We start from the raw sequence: 20,373 nt of genomic DNA, 5'->3' as shown, positions 1-20,373 counted from the left end.
CCTGCTTCCACTGGCACTTGCCCACCTGGCATCCCCTTAGCACTTGCCTAACCCCATTGGCTCTCTTCTTCCCCCCTGCACTTGTATACCTCCTCTTGCTCTGCACCTCCCTCCCACCCTAGCATTTTTCCTTCTGCCCCGACCTACACCTCCCACCTCCTCATTCCCTCCCCCCAGCACTTCTTGTTACTGCTCTTGCATGATCCAAATGACACAAGGCCTAGTAGGACTGTTATAGGTTTTTTCTTCCTTGCTGCGCCCCCCCCCCCTTTTTTGTCTTGTGGCACCTTGAAACACCATATTTTGTATAGGCACTTTACAAATCATCAATAAATAAATTAAATAAATGAAGTCTAACCTCGTTGGAAAGTAGGAATCATAAGTGGCTGCAGATAGCAGTAAACCGAAGGTGTATGTGCCACAGTGTTAGCCAACATTGAAATAACGAGCGACCGAATATGTCTTGCCAATGTGCACTTTGAACATGCACCTGTGGCCTTTTGCAAATTTACCTCTTATTGTAGAGGCCCACATGTGAAGGACAACTAGGCGTGCACGCATCAATGCAGAAATCAATATGATTGCTGGAATAGATATACACAGAAATCATTAAGCCTTTGAAAACTGCACTCATTCGAGGCTTGCTGGAATTTTAGTGTTTGTACAAAAACATTTGTATTGCTTCTCATAGCACGTGTTGCCCTGGTTGCAACAGTCCCCCCAGGCTGGTGCAAAATCAACCCATTTCCCCCCTCCCTTCCCGGTCCGTCCGTGCTGTCTATATTAACCCATCGCTTTTGTATTCAAATTCTGTTTATTTCAGAAACGAAGTGGCCCACTTTGGCCAAAAAACCTGCCCCACGCTATTCATTTAGCTTTTTTGAGCAATTGCCCTATTGGAGTATAGGGAAAACCCCAGCCTGTCTGACCTCGTCTAGGGTCATCTGTGAAAAAATATGTAAAAGTTGTGGTACCAGGCGCATTGATACCGTTCCAATGAATCCACGTGATCCGACCGCGGTTGAATTTACCGCGGCCGGAATGTTCGCATGAGAAAGGTGCGAACTACCAAAAGTTTGCATCTTTCTCATGCGAACATACACACACCCTTGACACACCCTCCACCCACACCCTACACCCCCACCCACATCACCAACATAAACAAACCCCAATTACCTTCTCTTCACGCTGGGTCCCTACGGCGCCAGTTCCCTTTCACTTCCGTGATCGGGAACTGGCGCTGCAGGGTCCTTTTCTTTTACTGGGGCTGCAGGGGTTTCCCCCACAAACCCTGCTCACTATAGTGTTAAGTATAGTGAGCGGGGTGTTGCGGGGGACACCCCCGCGTTTTTTTTTTTTATGTTCAAACTTACCTGGAATGCTAGCACCAAAAGTTCGAACTTTTGGTGCTCGAACGTTTAGTGCTAGCATTTGTAGAACCTTTTGTACATGCGACCATTTAGATACGATCTTTTTGTACAAAACCGTTCCAATGGAAGTAAATATTTCCATATGTGGGATACTTGAAATATTTTGTTGTTTTCACTGTACAGCTTGCCATTAATATTGTTCAACTTTGTGGCATGTGTTCCCATAACGAAACTCCCTCTGACCCGCTGTGAACGCTGGATGAAGGGTTGCATTGTTATGTGTCCTTGAATCCACCATACTAATAATTTGAAGGCCAAAATGTGTCAAATATCCATAACGAAGTGATAAGAGTCACTATATTGAAAGCTTAAGTAGGAATGTTACGTTTGTATTACTGAGATCTGCCTTTCGAAGCGGTTGTTCATCCGTCACACAGGGAGAATGGAAACACAAGACAAAATGTAAGCAAAGTTTTAAATAATATTTATGCAAGTGAGAGTGGCAAGTGTGCTATATGATACATGATTTACGTTGTGACGGATGAATGTTCAATTTGATGCAAATAATAGACATTGTACGTATTGTTACTTAAATTGATAGTTTACATAAATATGTACTGTGTATATACAATTCTGAATTATGTGCAGAAATATATTTTTGCATTCTCAATTTTCCATAGTTATATTATACCGATGTGTGCCTGTTATGGGTACAGTTTACCAGTCAATGGCTTCTTTAACTGCAATTGGACAACAATCATCAACAACGCATCTGTGATAACCATTATCTATGACGATCGCCAGACACCAATCTGTCGTTTTGCAGTTGCAATAATAAAGAGCAACATGCCAGCCTATAGGTTCTGAAGAAGTGCAGATGTGACAATGTTGAATTAAAAATTTAAAACCACCGATTTCCTCTCTGTAATGGAACGCCATGTTCCACAATAATAAATCGGCGATGGAACATAATAACATTCTGTGAAGAATGCAAAGACTGGGATTAATCGATCGATGAACGGAATCAGCATTATAAGATCACTGTTCAAATTTAAACTAAAAATAAGAACCATGTGATGTTCGCTAGCCATAACCTCTATTGGAAAAGGTTACCCATGTTTTCGTTGACTTAATTACCTCTTTTCAGCATTATGTCAAAAAAATTCAAAGTACTTGTTACGCTCCCGACTATTGCTGCTTTTGTCAAAATAAACGGTATCGTTTGGCATCTGTTGTGGATGTGTGCGTTTATGTTCCTGGTTGTATGTTAGATAATGTTATGATGTTGGTGATGACAGGGTACGTTTGGCTACATTGCCCACTAACATCATTTAAATGGATGGAGCTCATCGTGAGCGTCTAGTGATGTCAGCGTTAGGGACGGGTGATCTGTATTAGTGCTGCAAGGGCACTTGAACTTAGGGCGATGTATCAACGGATACGATTACCATAAGATAGCGGTACCGACCAGTCATTTTCGCATGCATTAAAAGTGAGAAAAACTTGGGTAAATTGCACTGGACATTGCTTTTTAAAACAATCAATCTATGCTCTAAAATACACACACGATCGATTGGACCAATAACATTTCTGACCAAACTTCCCCTTTAAGGTTTTTAAATAAGAGCATGAAAATGACTTCAATTAGGGTCCAACGTCACGTTGCAATTCCAAAAACATGTAAAAAAACTTCCCAAAACAAGATGGTGACATGCCCCTTCAAGCAACAGTATTCCACATGTGTAGGCAGTCAAGGTTTTAGCACACAAGATGCCACTTCATCCTCAATAACGTTCTGTTCTCTAATCACTAGGCACAAGGATACATAAACACAAAGAAAAACACTAAAACAAAATTGCAACTCTACTTAAGCTATCACTTACTGGTAATATCCAGAGATCCAGCTACACTTACAAAATGTAACCTTAAAGTCTAAGAATAAGATCTGACCACACACACTTAACTTAGCTGTGCGAAACAGAACACACTTGCGAACACAGCAGCAAGAAAATGAAAGGTCTCTAATTGGAGATGATGAATAAGATCTGTCATACTTTGTTGAACGCACCAGCCTAGCCAGCAAAGTCCTTTTTTCATCACACATGGATACGTAGACACAAAGAAAAACACTAAAACAAAATTGCTACTTCACTTAGGCTATCATATACTGGTAATATCCAGAGATCCAGGTACACTTCCAAAATGTAACCTTGAAGTCTAAGAATAAAATCTGAACACACACTTAACTTAGCTGTGCGAAATAGAACTTGCAAACACAGCAGCAAGAAAATGAAAGGTCTTTAAATCGAGATGATGAATAGAATTTGCCATACCTTGTTGAACGCACCAGCCTAGCCAGCAAAGTCCTTTTTTCATCATTTGTAAACTGCATGATGCCTGGAGTCTCAAACTTCTGACGAATCCACTGACACTGCTCCACGTCATTAATGAACATGAATTCCAGTCCAATGTGCTGACAGTAGGAATTCTGAAAAACAACCCCAATACAGAGTTATCTGACTTTCTAAGATGGGTCATCAAGGGCATGTTGAGAAAAATAGAATAAAAAGCCAATACATTTTCAAGAGTGAATAGAAATGGACAGATATGAGATAATAGGACCATCCTCTAAAGCTCTCCAGTTATTGCACGTTACCAGGTCTTTTCACCCAGCCTGTGTAGCAGCAATGGCCTTTCCTATCCAGTATAGTGCATTTTTTCTCTTGTTTCTGACCATGGCTAGACTATAGAATCTCACCACCTGTCAAACTGCCTAAGAACTGGGATCAGGCACTAATGAGAGGCCCTATCCCGTTGGTCCATTTTTGTGGCCCTGGAGACTAGTTTAGGCCCTTGTTGCCTCTTTCTCCTAAAGCAGATCTCCTTTTGAGTGACACTTTTACAATTCTTCTAAGTAGCCAGAGTGCCTACACATTTGTTCTGCATTTTCCGTCTCCTTACTCTCGGAAGAGTTTTTATAGTGTTTTTAACAGTTGGATAGCTGATCTGTTTAAAGTGTATATATATATATATATATGTGTGTATATATATATATATATATATATATATATATATATAGTTATAGAACCTCGATTGGACATTATTTTCTTTTGGAACTGTTGTTCTATTAATGTTTGGGTTGCCATTGTCTAACATTCACACCCCTTCTAAAAATATAGCTTTACTTTGGCCCACATTATCACAAAAAGCGAATGAGCTAGATAGCCTGTGTCTGTTTTACCTTTATGATTGGGATCACTGTTGATTTGTAGAAGTGTGAGGGCTGAGCAGGCGGTTTAGCAACTACTCATCCTTGTACTCCTCCAGACCAGAAGTAATTTCGTCACACTCCCCTTGCATTGACAAGCAAATCCCCCTCTTACATTTAAAATCATACAAGGATATCTTGTTGCTAACTTTGTTGTCCCAATTTGGGTCAAAGTACACACTAATTCCCATGCTTAGCATGGATTTTAAGGCCATATCAGTCAATGCATCTGGTTTCACTCTCCAGCGTGGATCTACCTTATCCACGCAGTGTCAGGTCCATCTGCAGAGGAGCATGATCCGTCATTGTGTGAGGGAGAATCTCACAGTTCTGCACAACCCCATCAGTATCTCTCTGCCTCATTATATCAGATCAATGAGGAAGGATGTGTTGTGCAAAGATGACCAGAGTTATGTATTGCTTGTTTATTGGGTGTAGAACTCTCCACGTGTCCACAAGTTAGTAGAATGCAATAAAATTTACCAGGATTGTCACAACAAGGGCGGGACCTAGTCAACTGCAAAAATCAGTGCATATGTTGACACTTCAGTTAGATCCTTTCAAAAAGCATTCGAGCATCCACATTGCAGTCATATACATTGAACCATACAGTTCCCTCACATCCAATATACCCTTACCCAACACCCACTTGCTGCATGCTCTAATAACCACTTAATCCATCAAGAAGTTAAGGGATTTTTAGACCAAATGAGGTGCTCCCCTAACTCCTTTGATAAAGGTCTCAAAATATTAAATTATCCCTCATTGTGCAGCAGATCGTGCCACACTCATTTAGGGTGAGGCAAGTCTTCTCAAAAACGACCACCTTGACCCCATTTATGGCCAATAAAAGGGCAGGACTTCCCTCTTGCTTGATTTGGTTATTTGACCTCCTCACGTTCTATGACAGGAATGCTAACTTACTGATTCTCGCAGTCATTGCCCGCATGAACGATAAACCTCTGCACTGCAAAGAAGTGTTGCTTGTTCTGGGGCTCAGTCTTCAATTGTGAACTTGGAAACCCCTGCATTCAAAACCAATGCAACATCCCCTGAATGCATTGCCAATTCACCCCCTGTAGATCCACATCTGGAACCCCACTTGGAAGATTAAACAGACTTCACAGACCTGTTTTCAACAGTCTAACGCCATGTGTTACATACACACTAGTAATCTGCCATGTCCTGTCTTAGTGAACAATGTTATCCATTCTATGACGAGTATCCACCCACCTCCAATTATACTGCAGTGGATTGCATATGGTCTGTGCTCATCTTCTTGCTTTGCCCAGGACAACATCCTGTAGTGTCCAATTTGCCATTAATGTCCCAAGCTGCAAGCCTATGATGTCACCTTCCATGAGCTCTCAATCTGCAAACTGTCATCTCAGCTCGATTCTATCATGGGCCCTTATCTTTCAGGTCCCAAAAGGGTACGACGTCCTTTTATAACGTGATGAAATTTCACAGGGGTTTTCTCTGCGGATATCTTAATGAAAAAACTCATTTTTTCAGGGGGTTAGAAAAGTATATATATGGGGTGTGGGTGCTAAGGAATAGAACATTTGATGAGTTTTTTTGTTAAAATATCCACAGAGAAAAACCCTGTGAAATTTCATCCCGTGATGAAATGACATGGAACCCCTAAAAGTTAGCCTGATAGCATACTGGCTGATTACATTTTGAGTTGCTCACAAGTGAGCTTTGACTGTGTAAGGAGGCAGGCCACCTACCACAGGCACCCCCTTCCACTCCTCGTATCAAACTAAACGTCTTCGATTGGTGATTCTGAGTCCCAGGGAGTCAATCTCCCTTGCTCTGAAATGTTCACTAACTCATATGTGTCAAGTCCAGTCATAACCAAAATGCCTTTTCACCATCTGTCAGCTGCCCCTTTCACTACCTGCTTTACTGTCCTACATGCCCCTCAATAGGTAATCTCTCAGCCGATGAGGCATTCTTTCCAATGGTTTACTTCACATCAGCAGACTGAGTTCCTATCCGCGGTGTAGTGGGATACATCACTTGCTGGGCTTCATCTCAGCAAGCCCATCCTTTCAACTAAGTGGAATGTTGCCTGTGCATCCATGAAGAAATATGACTTAGCTACCAGTATTATATGCTCAATAAAGTCAAAGCCTAGCCGCAGGCATCATGGATTTGTTTCTCAAAGTTCATCATCAATCCTCCTGGTTTTGACCCAGGAACTTTGAGGATCCGGGCATTCATCCTCTGGGCATGTCCTTCTTGGTCTTCCACCCTGGCCAGTGCCATTTTCAATTTGACAGCCACATTGCGGGTCTGCTTCTTGAGGTATACAGCCTGTCCTCTGTGTCATTTACTCTACTCTTAGCCAAACTGAGCCACTCGGCAATGATATCCAGTCATTATAACACCTGGAAATAACATTGTTGGTGAAACTATATTTTATTTCTCCACTATCCAGCATTTTCTCCACATATTCGAGGACTAGAGTGTGTTTATAACATTCTAGCAGTCCTAGAATATGTTGGGATTGATAAGTAGGGGAAAAAAATATTGTTGGTCCAAACAATGTTTTTTCAGGAGATGCAATGACCTGCAAACCTCGTCAATGCCATGAATTGATTGCTGCATCAAGTTCATCTTTACTTTCACATAGTCACCTTTGTGAGGAGGTCCTTCACGTCTCATTTTCTTCAGCACTACCACCAGATCCAGACAGAACCCCTCGATCCAGGCCTCTGGTGCTACCGTTTCCTGGTGCTTCCTGTTGGCCCCTCTGCTTGCACAGTATTGCCTTCTACTGTCAAGAGAGTGTAAACCATACATACCTAGATCTTCTTTTGTTTCTTTTCCACTTCTCTCATGCTGGGCTGCACTAAACCTTTCAGAGAGCCCTGCATGTATTCACTCACATCTTCCACCTGTTTAAGTGTGTAATATTGAAGTTTAATTGTGGGTGTAGCGGTAGCCCATCAGAAAAGACTGCATAGCTCCACCACATCACGTGAACCCATATCAGCCACTTTTCAATCGTACCACTAACTCTACCATGCCAATGGCTTTACAACCCTCACTAATGAACCCATTGGATCTGACTGACCTCATCTGCCAGCAACCACTGCGTTATCTGTAAAGAACAATGTCTTCCAATGTTGCCTAAATACAGATAATAAGTAGTTGCTTAATTCACAGAAATGCACATTAAGTACAGATGGACAATCTATAATAAAAAAAAGTGGAAGAGGTCTTACCATTCTCACTATAAATATGTTTTCAATTTTGGAGGGACAATCAATTGTGTGCTGCAAAGGTATGTAAAAGCTTTTAAAATTGTTCCTCAAAACAAATGCATTTTACAATAATTGGAAACAAGTTAAGGTGCAAAGTTGCCTCCAGACTTCTACAGAATCTTATAGTTCTGTAGTACCTTTCAGAGGCCGTGATTTCATTTATTGGGAATCTACACCAGTGTGATAATACCCCTTTGTCAGAAGTGCACAGGCTATTTACAGTGAAATCATTCCATGTCTCTTTGGTGGGGGGGGGTATCAATTCCACTCCTATTTTAGAGTCAGAAGAGGACCAAGCCCACATCTCAAATGGCTATGTAATAAGAAGGAGAGAGTAGAAAAAGTGTATGGGATACATTACTCACCGTAATCGTATTTCTGATGCTTGTATCTGCTTAGATTCACATGCTGTGCATAGGCCGACATCTAGTGGAAGCTGCGGAGTATTACAGTTTGTTTTTCGAAGTCGAAAAATGGGCGTCGACACAGGGCGTGCCAGTAATACTATCCCTAGTGTGACGTCCCCTGTACCCATGATCCCTCACGCGTCTAGGATCCCCAGATTGTGTTTTTCCTGACATGAGGTAGCATGAGGAGTAGCGTGAGTACAGATAGTCCAAGCAGATAGACAGAAAGGTAAGACTACAAGCAACCATGCGCCTTTTCTCGGAGGGGAGGAAGGGTGGGTCGCATGTGAATCTAAGCAGATACAAGCATCAGAAATACGATTACGGTGAGTAATGTATCCCTTCTGAGGCTTGTGGAATCTGCTTAGATCACATGCTGTGCATAGATTAGCGAGCAGTACCAGAAGAAGGAGGTGGGATGTGAGAAGGGTCATGAGCAAACAGGTGTCTTAGAACCGCTTGTCCCACTTGTGTATCTGCCTTGGAATGAGTGTCAATGCAGTAATGCTGAGTAAAAGTGTGAATAGAGCTCCAAGTAGCTGCTTTGCAAATGGTGTCAAGGGGAACATTTGCAATGAAAGCCAGAGTGGCCCCAATGCCTCTGGTAGAGTGGGCCCTTGGCGTAAAAGGCAGAGTTTTTTCAGAAAGAGAGTAACACAGCTGTATACAGTTGATAATCCACTTTGAGATAGCGCCCTTAGAGACGCGATCCCCCTCTCTGCCTGTAGCTACGGAGACAAACAGTTGATCTGTTTTCCTTAGCGGTCTGGTTTTATTTACATAGTATAAGACCGCCCTACGCACATCTAGGGTGTGTAGTTTCACCTCAGCTGAGCTTTGTGGGTTTTGGAAGAAAGCCGGAAGCTCGATGGACTGGTTTACATGGAACTTGGATATGAATTTTGGTGAGAATCTAGGGTGTGTGCGTAAAACCAGTTTGTCCTTGTGGATAGTAAAGAAAGGATCTTGCACTGACAGAGCCTGAATTTCACTGACCCTTCTTATGGAGGTAATGGCTACTAAGAAGGCCGTTTTATAAGTCAGGTGTTTGAGACTACTTTTATGCATGGGTTCGAAGGGGGGCCCCATGAGCTTAGATAGCACCACATTGAGATCCCATCCTGGCGGTGGGTTCGAGATAGGAGGGTGAAGTCTCTTTACTCCTTCCATGAAGGCTTTAACCACTGGTACTTTCCACCACGAAACCTTGTTATGGGATGTGGTGTAGGCTGAGAGGGCTGCCAGGTGTACTTTCAGAGAGTTAAAAACCAACCCTGCATCCAGCAGGTGGAGCATGTATGTTACAACGTTGGAAGGAGTGCAATCAACCGGGTTGATTTGTTTACACTGGCACCAGATAACGAATCTTTTCCACTTGTCAAAGTAACAGTGCCTTGTATTTGGTTTCCTAGACTCTTTTAGAATGTCCATACACCTCTGTGGTAATTTGAGATGTCCAAACTCTATGACTTCAGGAGCCATGCTGCTAGGTTCATAGAGTTGGGTTCCTGATGCACTGTTTGACCTTGTTGCTGGGACAGAAGGTTGTACCAGGCTGGGAGTCTGATGGGCTCGCATACCGCCATCCTGCGTAGGTGTGGAAACCATGGTTGTCTCGCCCACATGGGAGCAACTAGGATGAGCGTCATCGATTCCTTGTTCATCTTGTACACCACCTTCCTGATGAGAGGAGTTGGTGGGAAAGCGTACGCAAACATCCCTGACCAGTTCATCCACAGGGCATTCCCCTGGGAGTCCGGTTGTGGGAACCTGGATGCAAATCCTGGGCATTGTTTGTTTTCGCTTGTGGCGAATAGGTCTATAGTGGGGAAACCCCACTGAGAGAAGAGATCTTCTACTACGTCTCTGTGAAGGACCCATTCGTGTTCTTCTGGGAGGGAGTCTCTGCTTAGAGCATCCGCTAGGGAATTGAGCTCCCCTGGAACATGTTGCGATGACAGGAAGATGTTCCGTCTGAGTGCCCATCTCCATATTTTCTGGGCAAGCTTGGACAGATTTGGCGAACGAGTCCCTCCTTGCTTGTTCAGATAGAACATGGCTGTCGTGCTGTCCGTCCTGATCTGCACCGACAAGTTTAGTAGATGGGGCTCGAACGCCTGCAGCGCTCGGAATACTGCCAGAAGCTCTAGCAGATTGATGTGGTTCTTGGCTACTGAGTGAGACCAGAGACCCTGAGCTGTGTGGTGGAGATGGTGAGCTCCCCACCCCGTCAGGCATGCATCTGTAGTTACCACTGCCTGTACTTCGGGATCGTAAAAGGGTTTCCCCTTTGCGAGATTCTCTCTTGTCCACCAGTGTAGGTTCTGTACAAGTGTTGGCGAAACGACCACTAGATCGTCCCACTGACCACTTGCCTGAGACCACTGTTTCGCCAACCATTCATGCATGGGACGCATGCGCAGACGCGCGTGGGGGACCAGGTAAATGCATGACGCCATCATGCCGAGTAACCGCATAGCTTTGCGTACTGTTATCTGTTGACCTGACTGATAATGCGGAATTTGCAGAAGTATGTTCCGAATTCTCTCTTCCGAAGGGAAGGTCAATCCTTTCTGAGTATCTAGGATAGCTCCTAGAAACTGTTTTGAGGTGCTTGGCACCAGACTTGACTTTTTCTCGTTGATGGAGAAGCCTAATTCGTGGAGGAGGTCGATGGTCCTCTGAATGTTTGACCTGCAGATTCCTGGGGTTTCCCCCGTTATGAGCCAGTCGTCCAGATAAGGGTACACTGGGATTGCCTCCCTGCGTAGGTGTGCAGCTGCCACCGCCAGTACCTTGGTGAATACCCTTGGTGCAGAAGCTATCCAGAAGGGCAGTACCTTGAATTGGTAGTGGCGACTGTCTACCTTGAAGCGCAAGTATTTTCTGTGCGCCGGGAGCATGGAAATATGAAAATAGGCATCTTTCATATCCAAGGTTGCCATGTAATCCCCCTTTTTTAGGAGTGGGATTACCTCTTGTAGTGTGGTCATACGGAATTTTTGTGGCTTGACATACTTGTTGGCAGGCCGTAAGTCTAAAACTGGGCGCATTGTTAAATCTTTCTTTGGCACAAGGAAGTAAGTTGAATAGATACCCTTGTTTACCTGGTGTCCCGGGACGAGTTCTATCGCGTCCTTTTCTAGCAGAATGGCGATCTCCTCGAGGAGGATTTTCTGATGTTGTAAAGAGTGGACTTTTTGTCTTGGAGGATGGTTTAGGGGACGTTGCAGTAGTTCTATGCAGTACCCATTGGATACTGTTGACAGCACCCATCTGTCGGAAGTTATCCCTTCCCATGCCTGGGTGAAACTTGATATTCGTCCCCCTACTGGGGTTGCATGGGAAGGGACCCTGAACTGAGCGTCACTGCTTTGGTGGAGGCGTGCCTCCTCCTTTACTGGGGCTGCCTCTGCCTCTACCACGTCCTCTTTTACTACCCCTACCATACGCCTGGGTAGACTGTTGTGAGCTGGTGTTCCACTGTGTACCCTGGGTGTGGGAGTAGCTATTTCCTCTATTGGAATTTTGGCCGCGGGGGCGACGAAAATTGCCATTCCCTCTTTGGTTAGGTGGTTTGGTAGTTAACTGGCCAAGGGATTTGAGGGTGTCGAATTCTTCCTTAGCGTTTTTTAGAGCGTCCTCGACTGCCTTCCCAAACAGGAGATCACTTTCCACTGGTTTGTCTAAGAGCGCAGCTTGTGTTTCTGCTTTGAATCCCGACTGCCTCAACCAAGCATGCCTTTTGATGACAGTCCCCTCTGCTATAAGTCTACCCGCATTGTCAGCGGCGTCCAGAGTTGCTTTTACAGTGCAGCCTGACACGTTCCTTCCTTCCGCACAAATGCGAGCTAGCTGGCTTTTAAGGGGTTCGGGAGCAGAGTCTATTAGTGCTGCCACTTCTTCCCACTGGTGACAGTTGTAGCTAGCCAACAGTGTGGTGGAATTCGCGATTCTGGCTTGGTAGGCTGCCGTGGAAGCTACTTTCCTGCCAAAACCATAAAGTTTTTTACTTTCTTTGTCGGGGGGAGCCTCAGAGGAAGATAATGGTGTACCAGCTCTTTTGCGGGTGTTGGTTACTACTAGAGAGTCTGGCTTAAGTTGACCTCTAATATATAGGGGGTCCGACTGGGCTGCTTTAAACAGCTTCTCCACTCTCGGATTTACAGGTCTTGTCAGGTTTGGGTTGACAAGGGATGGTGCTATTCTGCGTTGAACAGATTTTAGGATGGGAATGGTCTGGGCTACTGGCTTCCTTTCCCCTATTAGTTCTTCCGCAAAGTCCCTTTCTTCCTGGACACCTTGTGTGTCTATGTGGAAGTGGTTAGCTGCCCGAAAGAGCAGTTCATTCAAGAGGGGCTGATTATCTATTGGGGAGTCAGACACTGGGGCTTCCCTTTCGACTGGTGAGTCCATTCTGAAAATATCTGGGCTATTTTCTGGCTCATCCTCGTCTTCGTCTTCGCCGTAATAATCTGATCCTGCAGGATCTTCTGGCGTGTCAATTTCCTGACCTTCTATAAGGGAAGAGTTTCTTTGGTCTGTAGGGAAGAGGTAAGAATAGGGTTGGACCTCGATGGGGTCTAAAGGCCTAAATGGTGTCTCGACCCGGGGTCTTTTATTTGAGGGGATAGGGTCCCTTGACCCTGAGGGAGAATGTTCCTGAGGGTTTAAAGCTAGGAGTTGTTCAGGGTGTCTTTCGAAAAAATTCGCCAAGGAAGACATCCTTGACATTACTCTGTCAATGTCCTCGCATGACCAGAGTTTTGAGCTTGGGGTGACCTCGCTGGGACTTTCTATGGATTGGCCCTGAGAAGACTTGGTCAGTTCTTTTGTAGTGGAGGACTGCAAGGGTTGTTTCCTTTGCTGTTTACCCCCTTCCCCGTGGGTGGAAGTGTGTTTCCCCTTTCCCTTATCTTTCGACGCCTGGCGTCGAGGATCGGAGGTGGAATCCCTGTCTTTCGAACTAGCCTTCGAAACTGGCCCCTCTTTACTCCCAAGTAATGTACCCTTTTCCTGGGGTGCAGTCTGGGGGTGGAAGTCGTGTTCGTCTCCGGACGATTGATCTTCCGGGATATTAATGGTTGAGGCACTCTGTGCAAGTGTGGAGGCTTGCCTGACGTCGTGCGGCGACCTCGACCGGGACCGCCCAGAGGACGTCCTTTCGGACCGCTCCTTCTGTGCCTCTTTCCGAGGTTTCGACGACGTCGAATCTCGGGTGGATTTTTTGTGTTTAGCGTGTGTATGTGTAACGCTTTTGTCGCCGGGGGACTTCCCCATAGTCGCCGGGACGGACGACCTTCCGAGGCCGGGGACGTGCGTTCGGCTGTCCTTCGACGCCTTGGTGCCCTCGCCGTCCGAAAGTTCGGCGTCGCTGCCGTCGCTGAAGGTACCCTCCGCCTCCATAGCTGCTAGCTTGGCGTGGTGGGCCCAACGCTTGGTGGAGCGGTCCTTAAGAGTTTTTGCCTTAAACCTGCTACAGGCCCTGCAACCCGTCTCGGGGTGGTCTCTGGGTAGGCAAAGGTTGCACGTAGCGTGCTTATCTACCCAAGGGTATTTCTTATTACACTTGGGGCAAAACTGAAAGGGCGTACCCTCCATACGCGCCTGTGGGCAGCGGGCAAGTGTGTGTAGGTAATAAGGTGTCGAGTGTGGAAGTGTACCACCCCCACTCTCCCTACTTGTAGGGCCGAGGCCAGCGGCCCAGGCCCGAGCCGAGGCGGAAGCCTCAAGGCCCAATCCGTCGGGTATTCGACGTTGATCTCCTCCCCGGTTCGGCGTCGAGATGTTGATCGACGAAAGGTTGGCCAAACGGGGCAAATTAGAATTAGTTTAGAGTGAAAATATGGCAAAGCCAGGGAACTCCGATGAAGTGCTTCCGACCAGAATGGCGGAAAAAAACAATCTGGGGATCCTAGACGCGTGAGGGATCATGGGTACAGGGGACGTCACACTAGGGATAGTATTACTGGCACGCCCTGTGTCGACGCCCATTTTTCGACTTCGAAAAACAAACTGTAATACTCCGCAGCTTCCACTAGATGTCGGCCTATGCACAGCATGTGATCTAAGCAGATTCCACAAGCCTCAGAAATCACTTTATCCTGTTACTATCCCCAGGGAACCCCAAAGATTCAACATCCATAGAGGAAGTTCTGCAAAGATGCCTTTAGCAGAGCACTGATTTTTTTCAGGATCACCGTGATTGGCTCAAGAGCAAAAATAATCACATCTAGAATCTAACGTTCATCTCAGAAACTATACTGCTCTAATTCCTACAGTGAAAAGGAAACTAGTACCACATCTTCCGTTTCAACTGCTTAAGAGGATGTTGATACTGTACATGGACTTCCTGTGCATTCTCTCAAGCAGTCACATGATGTGATGTTACAGTATGCGTCAGAAAGTTGCCTGATTTACTTTTCCTCAAATCCAATTTTCCCAGACCTAGTCACAGGATCTGATGTTAGCAAATGTGATGTGATGTGATGTAGCTAACTGGATTTCTTGAAAGACTAACTATTAGGTGAAGATATACAATGGCATCCCAATCTGGTGGCAATGAAATTTCTGAAAGAACTACCAGCCAGATTTTAGATGTGGTGATATTTTGCTGGGGCAAGGAACTTCTCAAAGGGCTTGTTCAAGTTAACATTTTCACTATGGGGAATAAACTCTTGATCCGGTCCAGAGAGGCAAAAAAACAAATATCCCATTTCTGAGGTTAGAAGTTTCACCAAAGGTCCTGCTTGTGGGTTTTTGGGATGAATTCCCGTCTAACTGAATGTAGTGCAATACTGACCTCTAGCCTCCTTATGATCTCCCTCAAGGAGAGGGCAGATTCGCTGCCTCCGATATAGGTGGTCGTAGGCAATCGGAACACTTTATCCAGGTCCGACTCATGTAAGCCGTAAAACCCTGTGCCGTTATGAGTTAAAGGGGGACAGCAAAAGACAGAAAATTAGCAAATGAAAAACCAAACAATGCAACAAATAATAGACTAAACATTTATTTCTACATTGTAACTGCATGCGCTTTATTTTTCTTAGTAGATCGAATGCAATAAAATATTGTGCCTATTAGTGTATTGAAAACTAATTTAGCATTGTAGTCCTGCAGCAAGATTGTTCGATGGTAAGCAGGTAAAATTGAGACATTTGTAGAAATTAACAGGTCACAGGTTTAAATTTTGATTGAGCCCAGCTATTCATCCTTGCTTGGGAGCGGAACCGGGCACCCAATTAGAATGAAAAGTTGTCTCAAAGTCGCATATGAACATAAAGTTTTAATGTACTTTGGGATATTTCGGAGGATGAAAGGTTCCACAAATAGTGATGTGCATGAATACTGCAGTTGTGCTTACATAGGTGCCCCAGTAACCACAAAACTTACTGAATGATGCTATAAAATGACATTCCCAAGCAATCGCTTTCCAGGAGCAGTCAAAGCATTCCTCAAAAGCAGGCAAAGTACCACCAGCGTAGTGTAAGAGTTTATGTTGGTGTCAGTCCTGTGCCCAAATGGTAACACATGCACACTGGTCTAGTTTGCTATTCAAGCAATGTTTTGAGGCCAACAGTTATAGTAATAACCATACTTAGAATTCTACAACTGTGACATCATAAAGCTGTCCTCTTGTGAAGAATGTGTCACATACATATATCTACGTATGAAATCTATTATGTAGAATATTGAACAACCAGGAAATCAAGTATTCTGAATATTGACCATTCAGGTGAACAAAATACTACACATTCAAAAATGTATCTACGCAAAATATTCACTATTGAACATTCAGACATTCACCAACGCAGAAAAACGTACCTTGAAGTATAAAACACTGCAGGATAATAATTATGCAAGAATCTGAGAAGAATGCTGCACATGAATTCCAAAGGCAGGCCCGAATTATTAAGAATAATTAATGTTTACATACATTCCTATAAAGATTACTGAACACTCATGCACCCAACCTTTGAAGACTACACATTCCGGCAGTAACATGTACATTACACTGCACATCCAGGCATTAAACTAATCAGAATAACTGCAATTTTACTAGTAATGTGATGTAAATTAGAGATTTTAGTAAAGGCAGGAAGGCGAGAATTATTTAGTTCATTCTTTGACAGCAGCAAGAATAAATGGCATTTGAAATTTCAACTCTAGTAGTAGTTTACTGCCACTGCAAGTCCCATAATTCCCTGGCACAGGCCACATGGAGCCGCCATCTTCTGACATTTCTTTATACCAAAGTGAAAATGACACTAGTAGAAGCCAAATCATTTCAATAATAAATATGTGTCTTTTTAATTGCTAGTCACTTATTATTGCTGCTCATGTCTTCCATCACACGATATGTCTGTGCAAAAAAAGGAGTGCAAATAGAAACCGGTAACTCCACCCACGACTAAACATGCACAACACATGCAAAAAATAAACTGAGGAACGTTTTGTAAACATATGGTATAGACAACAACAATGCCAGTATTGCCACTGAAAGAACACACCTATAATTGCTATGCCCAAATAGTGCCAGTATTTGCCCCTGTAAGTACGCACATGTGATGGTTCATAACAAAATGCCAGCATTTGCCCCTGTTGGGACGCACCTGTGATGCGTTTGCCCCAACATGCCAGCAACTGACCCACAGGTGGTCTCCTTTACATCCAGTCTCAACATTGTAAATGGTTTGATTTGTAAATAAATAGTTGTGTATGACTAAATGAGTCTAACTGAATATAAAAACAATTAAACTCATTCTGTAAATAAATCACCCACAAGAAAGGGAATGTGAACAAAAAGCACCAATTTTGATCGCTGGCTGCTTTCTATAAAACAAAGCATTTTTGAAACGCAAGAATGATCACAAACATTTATAGTTGGCAAATGTCTGTGATAGTCATTCAAGCATGCACTCTTTCTTAACACATAACGCACGCTGTGCTTGGTGTTCTTTTCATTTCTCACAAAACTCACTGTACTAGTAAAATGGTTGCCAACCACAAACCCTTCACACTCAGTTGAACAGCCTCAGCTCTTGGCTGTGAGGCTTGGGCTTCGAGGACGACATTTAGTTTCTCTAAATATGTTCCTCGCATAGCTTCAAAATCAATTGCTTTGCCTGCAATTGAGATTATCACTAGCAAGAGTTTTCAGACATGCACACAGAAATTGCATTGGAAGCTTGTTAGCAGGGGACTAAAGGTGATAATCACATAAGGCACAACGGGTTTGCTGTTGGTGCCTAATGAGTTAAATTAGTTAAGTTCTCTTTTTGAATTTATGTAGATTTTCATAAATCCACCAACCGCCAATTGGGCAACCAGTCCCGTCAGCCTCTTTCTCAATACAATGGGATACCTCTCTCCGCACCCGAGGAGGAAACAACATCAAGCAATAATTAGTGTGGGTCCAAATTCAATTTAATTAATACGTGGTAGGATAATACTCCTCTATATGCCTTTATTAAAATCTCTAGGTTCCATCATATTACTAGCAAAATGGTAATTTTATCTCAAGTCACAAAGTCCTCATAGCAAGCATTTTGAAAGGTGGGGCAACCACAACTGGTGCATTAGTAGTCCGCTTCCAACAGAAAGTACTGAACACAGACTCAAAAGACCAATCTGCAGATCTAAGAACGCCCTTTCAATTTGCTCCAACCCAAAATGCCTTGGAGGATGTCGCCCCAAAAAAAGAAGTACTAGTACCTGCCTGCACTTGCTTCAGTCATAACCAAAGTAGGTGACGAAAATGTCTCCTTGCATAAACCTACAAAACCAAGAGCTGCCTCTCTGAGATCCAGAGTTCTGTGTTCATAAGCCTTAAATGCATCTAACCACACCCCCAACTGGATATTTGGAAGAAACAGGCAACTCTACACATTCACTATTCTTAGTAATGTGGAAAATCTGAAAGAAAATGCCAGAATCAAGGAAGGGCCTACACTTGAGATGTAAAACTAACGTCTGAAACCCACTTCGGCAGAGTAACCAACCAATTTGGAAGAAACGGCTTGAAGAGAAAGATTACCATTCCTAGGCCAATCTTTAAAAAGGGAAATGACAGGGGAGTGATTGTGGGTCCCTAGCAGGCAACTTCAGAGAAGAGTTCGGAGGCACCCAATCGTGCCCACATTGTGGGCATTAGGGAGGAGGTCCCCCTTGCCCCAAGAGATAACGACTTGGCCCTCCCCCTGGAGTTGTTTATGGGCTCCCCTGATCATGGACAGGATCCACAAACCCCTCTATTTTCTGATGCATTATGAACGATGCTTGATGAGAGCAGGGCAACTGTGGGAAAAGGGTCTTTTTTCCAAACCTGTTTTAGACGAAAAACTGGGAGGAGACCCGTTGTCCAATTTCATGTTTCTACAGTTGAAGGGTGTCCTAACAGACCGATCCTGGCAGACCTTTTTGAATCACACACTTACAGCATTCAAGCAGATTCTTAATTCACATATGGGATCCAGACGGCCAATTTCAAAACTTTACTTGCCATTAGTGGCGATCAAGGTACGGAAACCGCAGAAGGCCAGACAGCACTGGGCATGGGACGTCCCTTTTCCTATCGATAGGGATCCCTGGCCTGCCATTTCCCAGCAAACGTGGTCAACCTCAATGGCTATCCATGCAAGATGCATGGTTATAGATTGAAACACTGGTGGCAGTTCTCTCTAGACAGACTCTCAAGAATGTTCCCAGGAACAAATCGCCTGTGTTGGAGGGGCTGCAGTAGTGTTGGCACTCATTGGCAGGTCTGGTAGGGCTGTCATACGATTCAAACCTTTTTGAAGGACATAGAGGGAACCGAAAGGCCTTGTCCCCTTCTGCTGCTTCTTTTTGGGGTCAACGATGATGGAGAGACCTACACTAGATTAACACACATGACGGCTAGCCTGTTAGCAGCTAGGGCATGTGTAACAATATTTTGGAAAAGATCATCCCCTCTCACACATAAGCCATGGCTTCATTAAGTATACATTTACGAAATGGAAAGTCGTATGGCAGCGCTTTCACAAAGTCATAGTAATATATTTTCATGGAATGGCTCCTTTTTGGTCTTATTATAGAATACAGAAAGCCCTAGACCAGCAGGGCCCCCCCTAGGAATTTCATTGGTTCTTCCACATCACTTGTATGTGGGGGTAGTTTTTTTGTGGGCTTTGAAAGGGTTTGGGGCACGTTAATAACCCTGCCCTTGTGGTAACTTCCCACAGCCCGACAGAAGAAGTGCGTGATCATGTATAGTTGTACGACAATGGTGACTTACAGCCGATAGCGATGGTTCTTTGTATTGATCACATATTCATAATGAATAATGTTTGGTAGGTCGTGGAGTACGGTAATGGGTGGGGGAGATCCCTGGAGAGGGGGTGGAACATTACAAAGTAGGGGGTCCGTTTGTGTTGTAATATCTTTACTATTGTGGTACGTTTTTCTGTATTGATGTTATGCCATGTAAAACTGAATACAAATTTAAATTAAAAAAAAAAAGGAAATTACTAGATTCATGTATTACTAAACTAAGTATTTGGCCAAAGGGGGTTGTTTGAAACGTAAACCTTTCAACAATCTGCACCCCAAAGCATGCTGCCCTATAGGAGGCCGCCCCCCGCCCTCATGTTGAGCTGAGATGGCTGGCCTGTACTCATTCACTAATCTGTAGGAAGAAGATCCAAATCCTTAAGAAAGTTAACTATATTCACATCAGAGACTGTAAAGGAATCCAGGCATCTAGTAAACCCAGCGGACTCAGGATATCCATGCAGTTATATATAACTTCCTTGTGTTTGGGGCCCAGAATTCGATCAAGATGGCTGAAGCCATAACTCAAATTAGCTCTGACTTCTTTATCGCTGAGTTACCCTCCGTGCTACCATTCTAATGGAATCAGATGAACAAGTGAGGATTACGACCCTCTGTGTTTGTTGGAGAGATGGTGGGGGAATTGAAGGAAAGGGGCCAGAATGTACACACTCATCTCTAGGGCCATGGGTTACCAAGCCTAAGAGGGCCACGTAGGTGTTATTGGAACCAACCCCGATTTC

At 44.2% G+C, this 20,373-nt stretch overlaps 1 protein-coding gene across 9 annotated transcripts in view; it reads right to left on the bottom strand.

Annotated features, from left to right (window-relative positions):
* Window positions 1-20,373, bottom strand: part of OGDHL (oxoglutarate dehydrogenase L) — a 2,607,259-nt gene that overhangs the window by 2,087,597 nt on the left and 499,289 nt on the right. For all 9 annotated transcript variants that reach the window (XM_069610806.1, XM_069610810.1, XM_069610809.1 and 6 more), the window contains 2 exons: window positions 15,123-15,238; window positions 3,704-3,858 (listed from right to left, as the gene is read on the bottom strand). In XM_069610806.1, the coding sequence (XP_069466907.1) occupies window positions 3,704-3,858; window positions 15,123-15,238 (271 nt within the window). The remainder of the gene's footprint in view (window positions 1-3,703; window positions 3,859-15,122; window positions 15,239-20,373) is intronic.

The sequence above is a fragment of the Ambystoma mexicanum genome, chromosome 8 (genome assembly GCF_040938575.1).
Source record: "Ambystoma mexicanum isolate Mex_15411 chromosome 8, UKY_AmexF1_1, whole genome shotgun sequence".
Lineage (NCBI taxonomy): Eukaryota > Metazoa > Chordata > Amphibia > Caudata > Ambystomatidae > Ambystoma > Ambystoma mexicanum.
The sequence above is the reverse complement of the archived record's forward strand: the minus strand, read 5'-3'. Positions and strand labels throughout refer to the sequence as shown.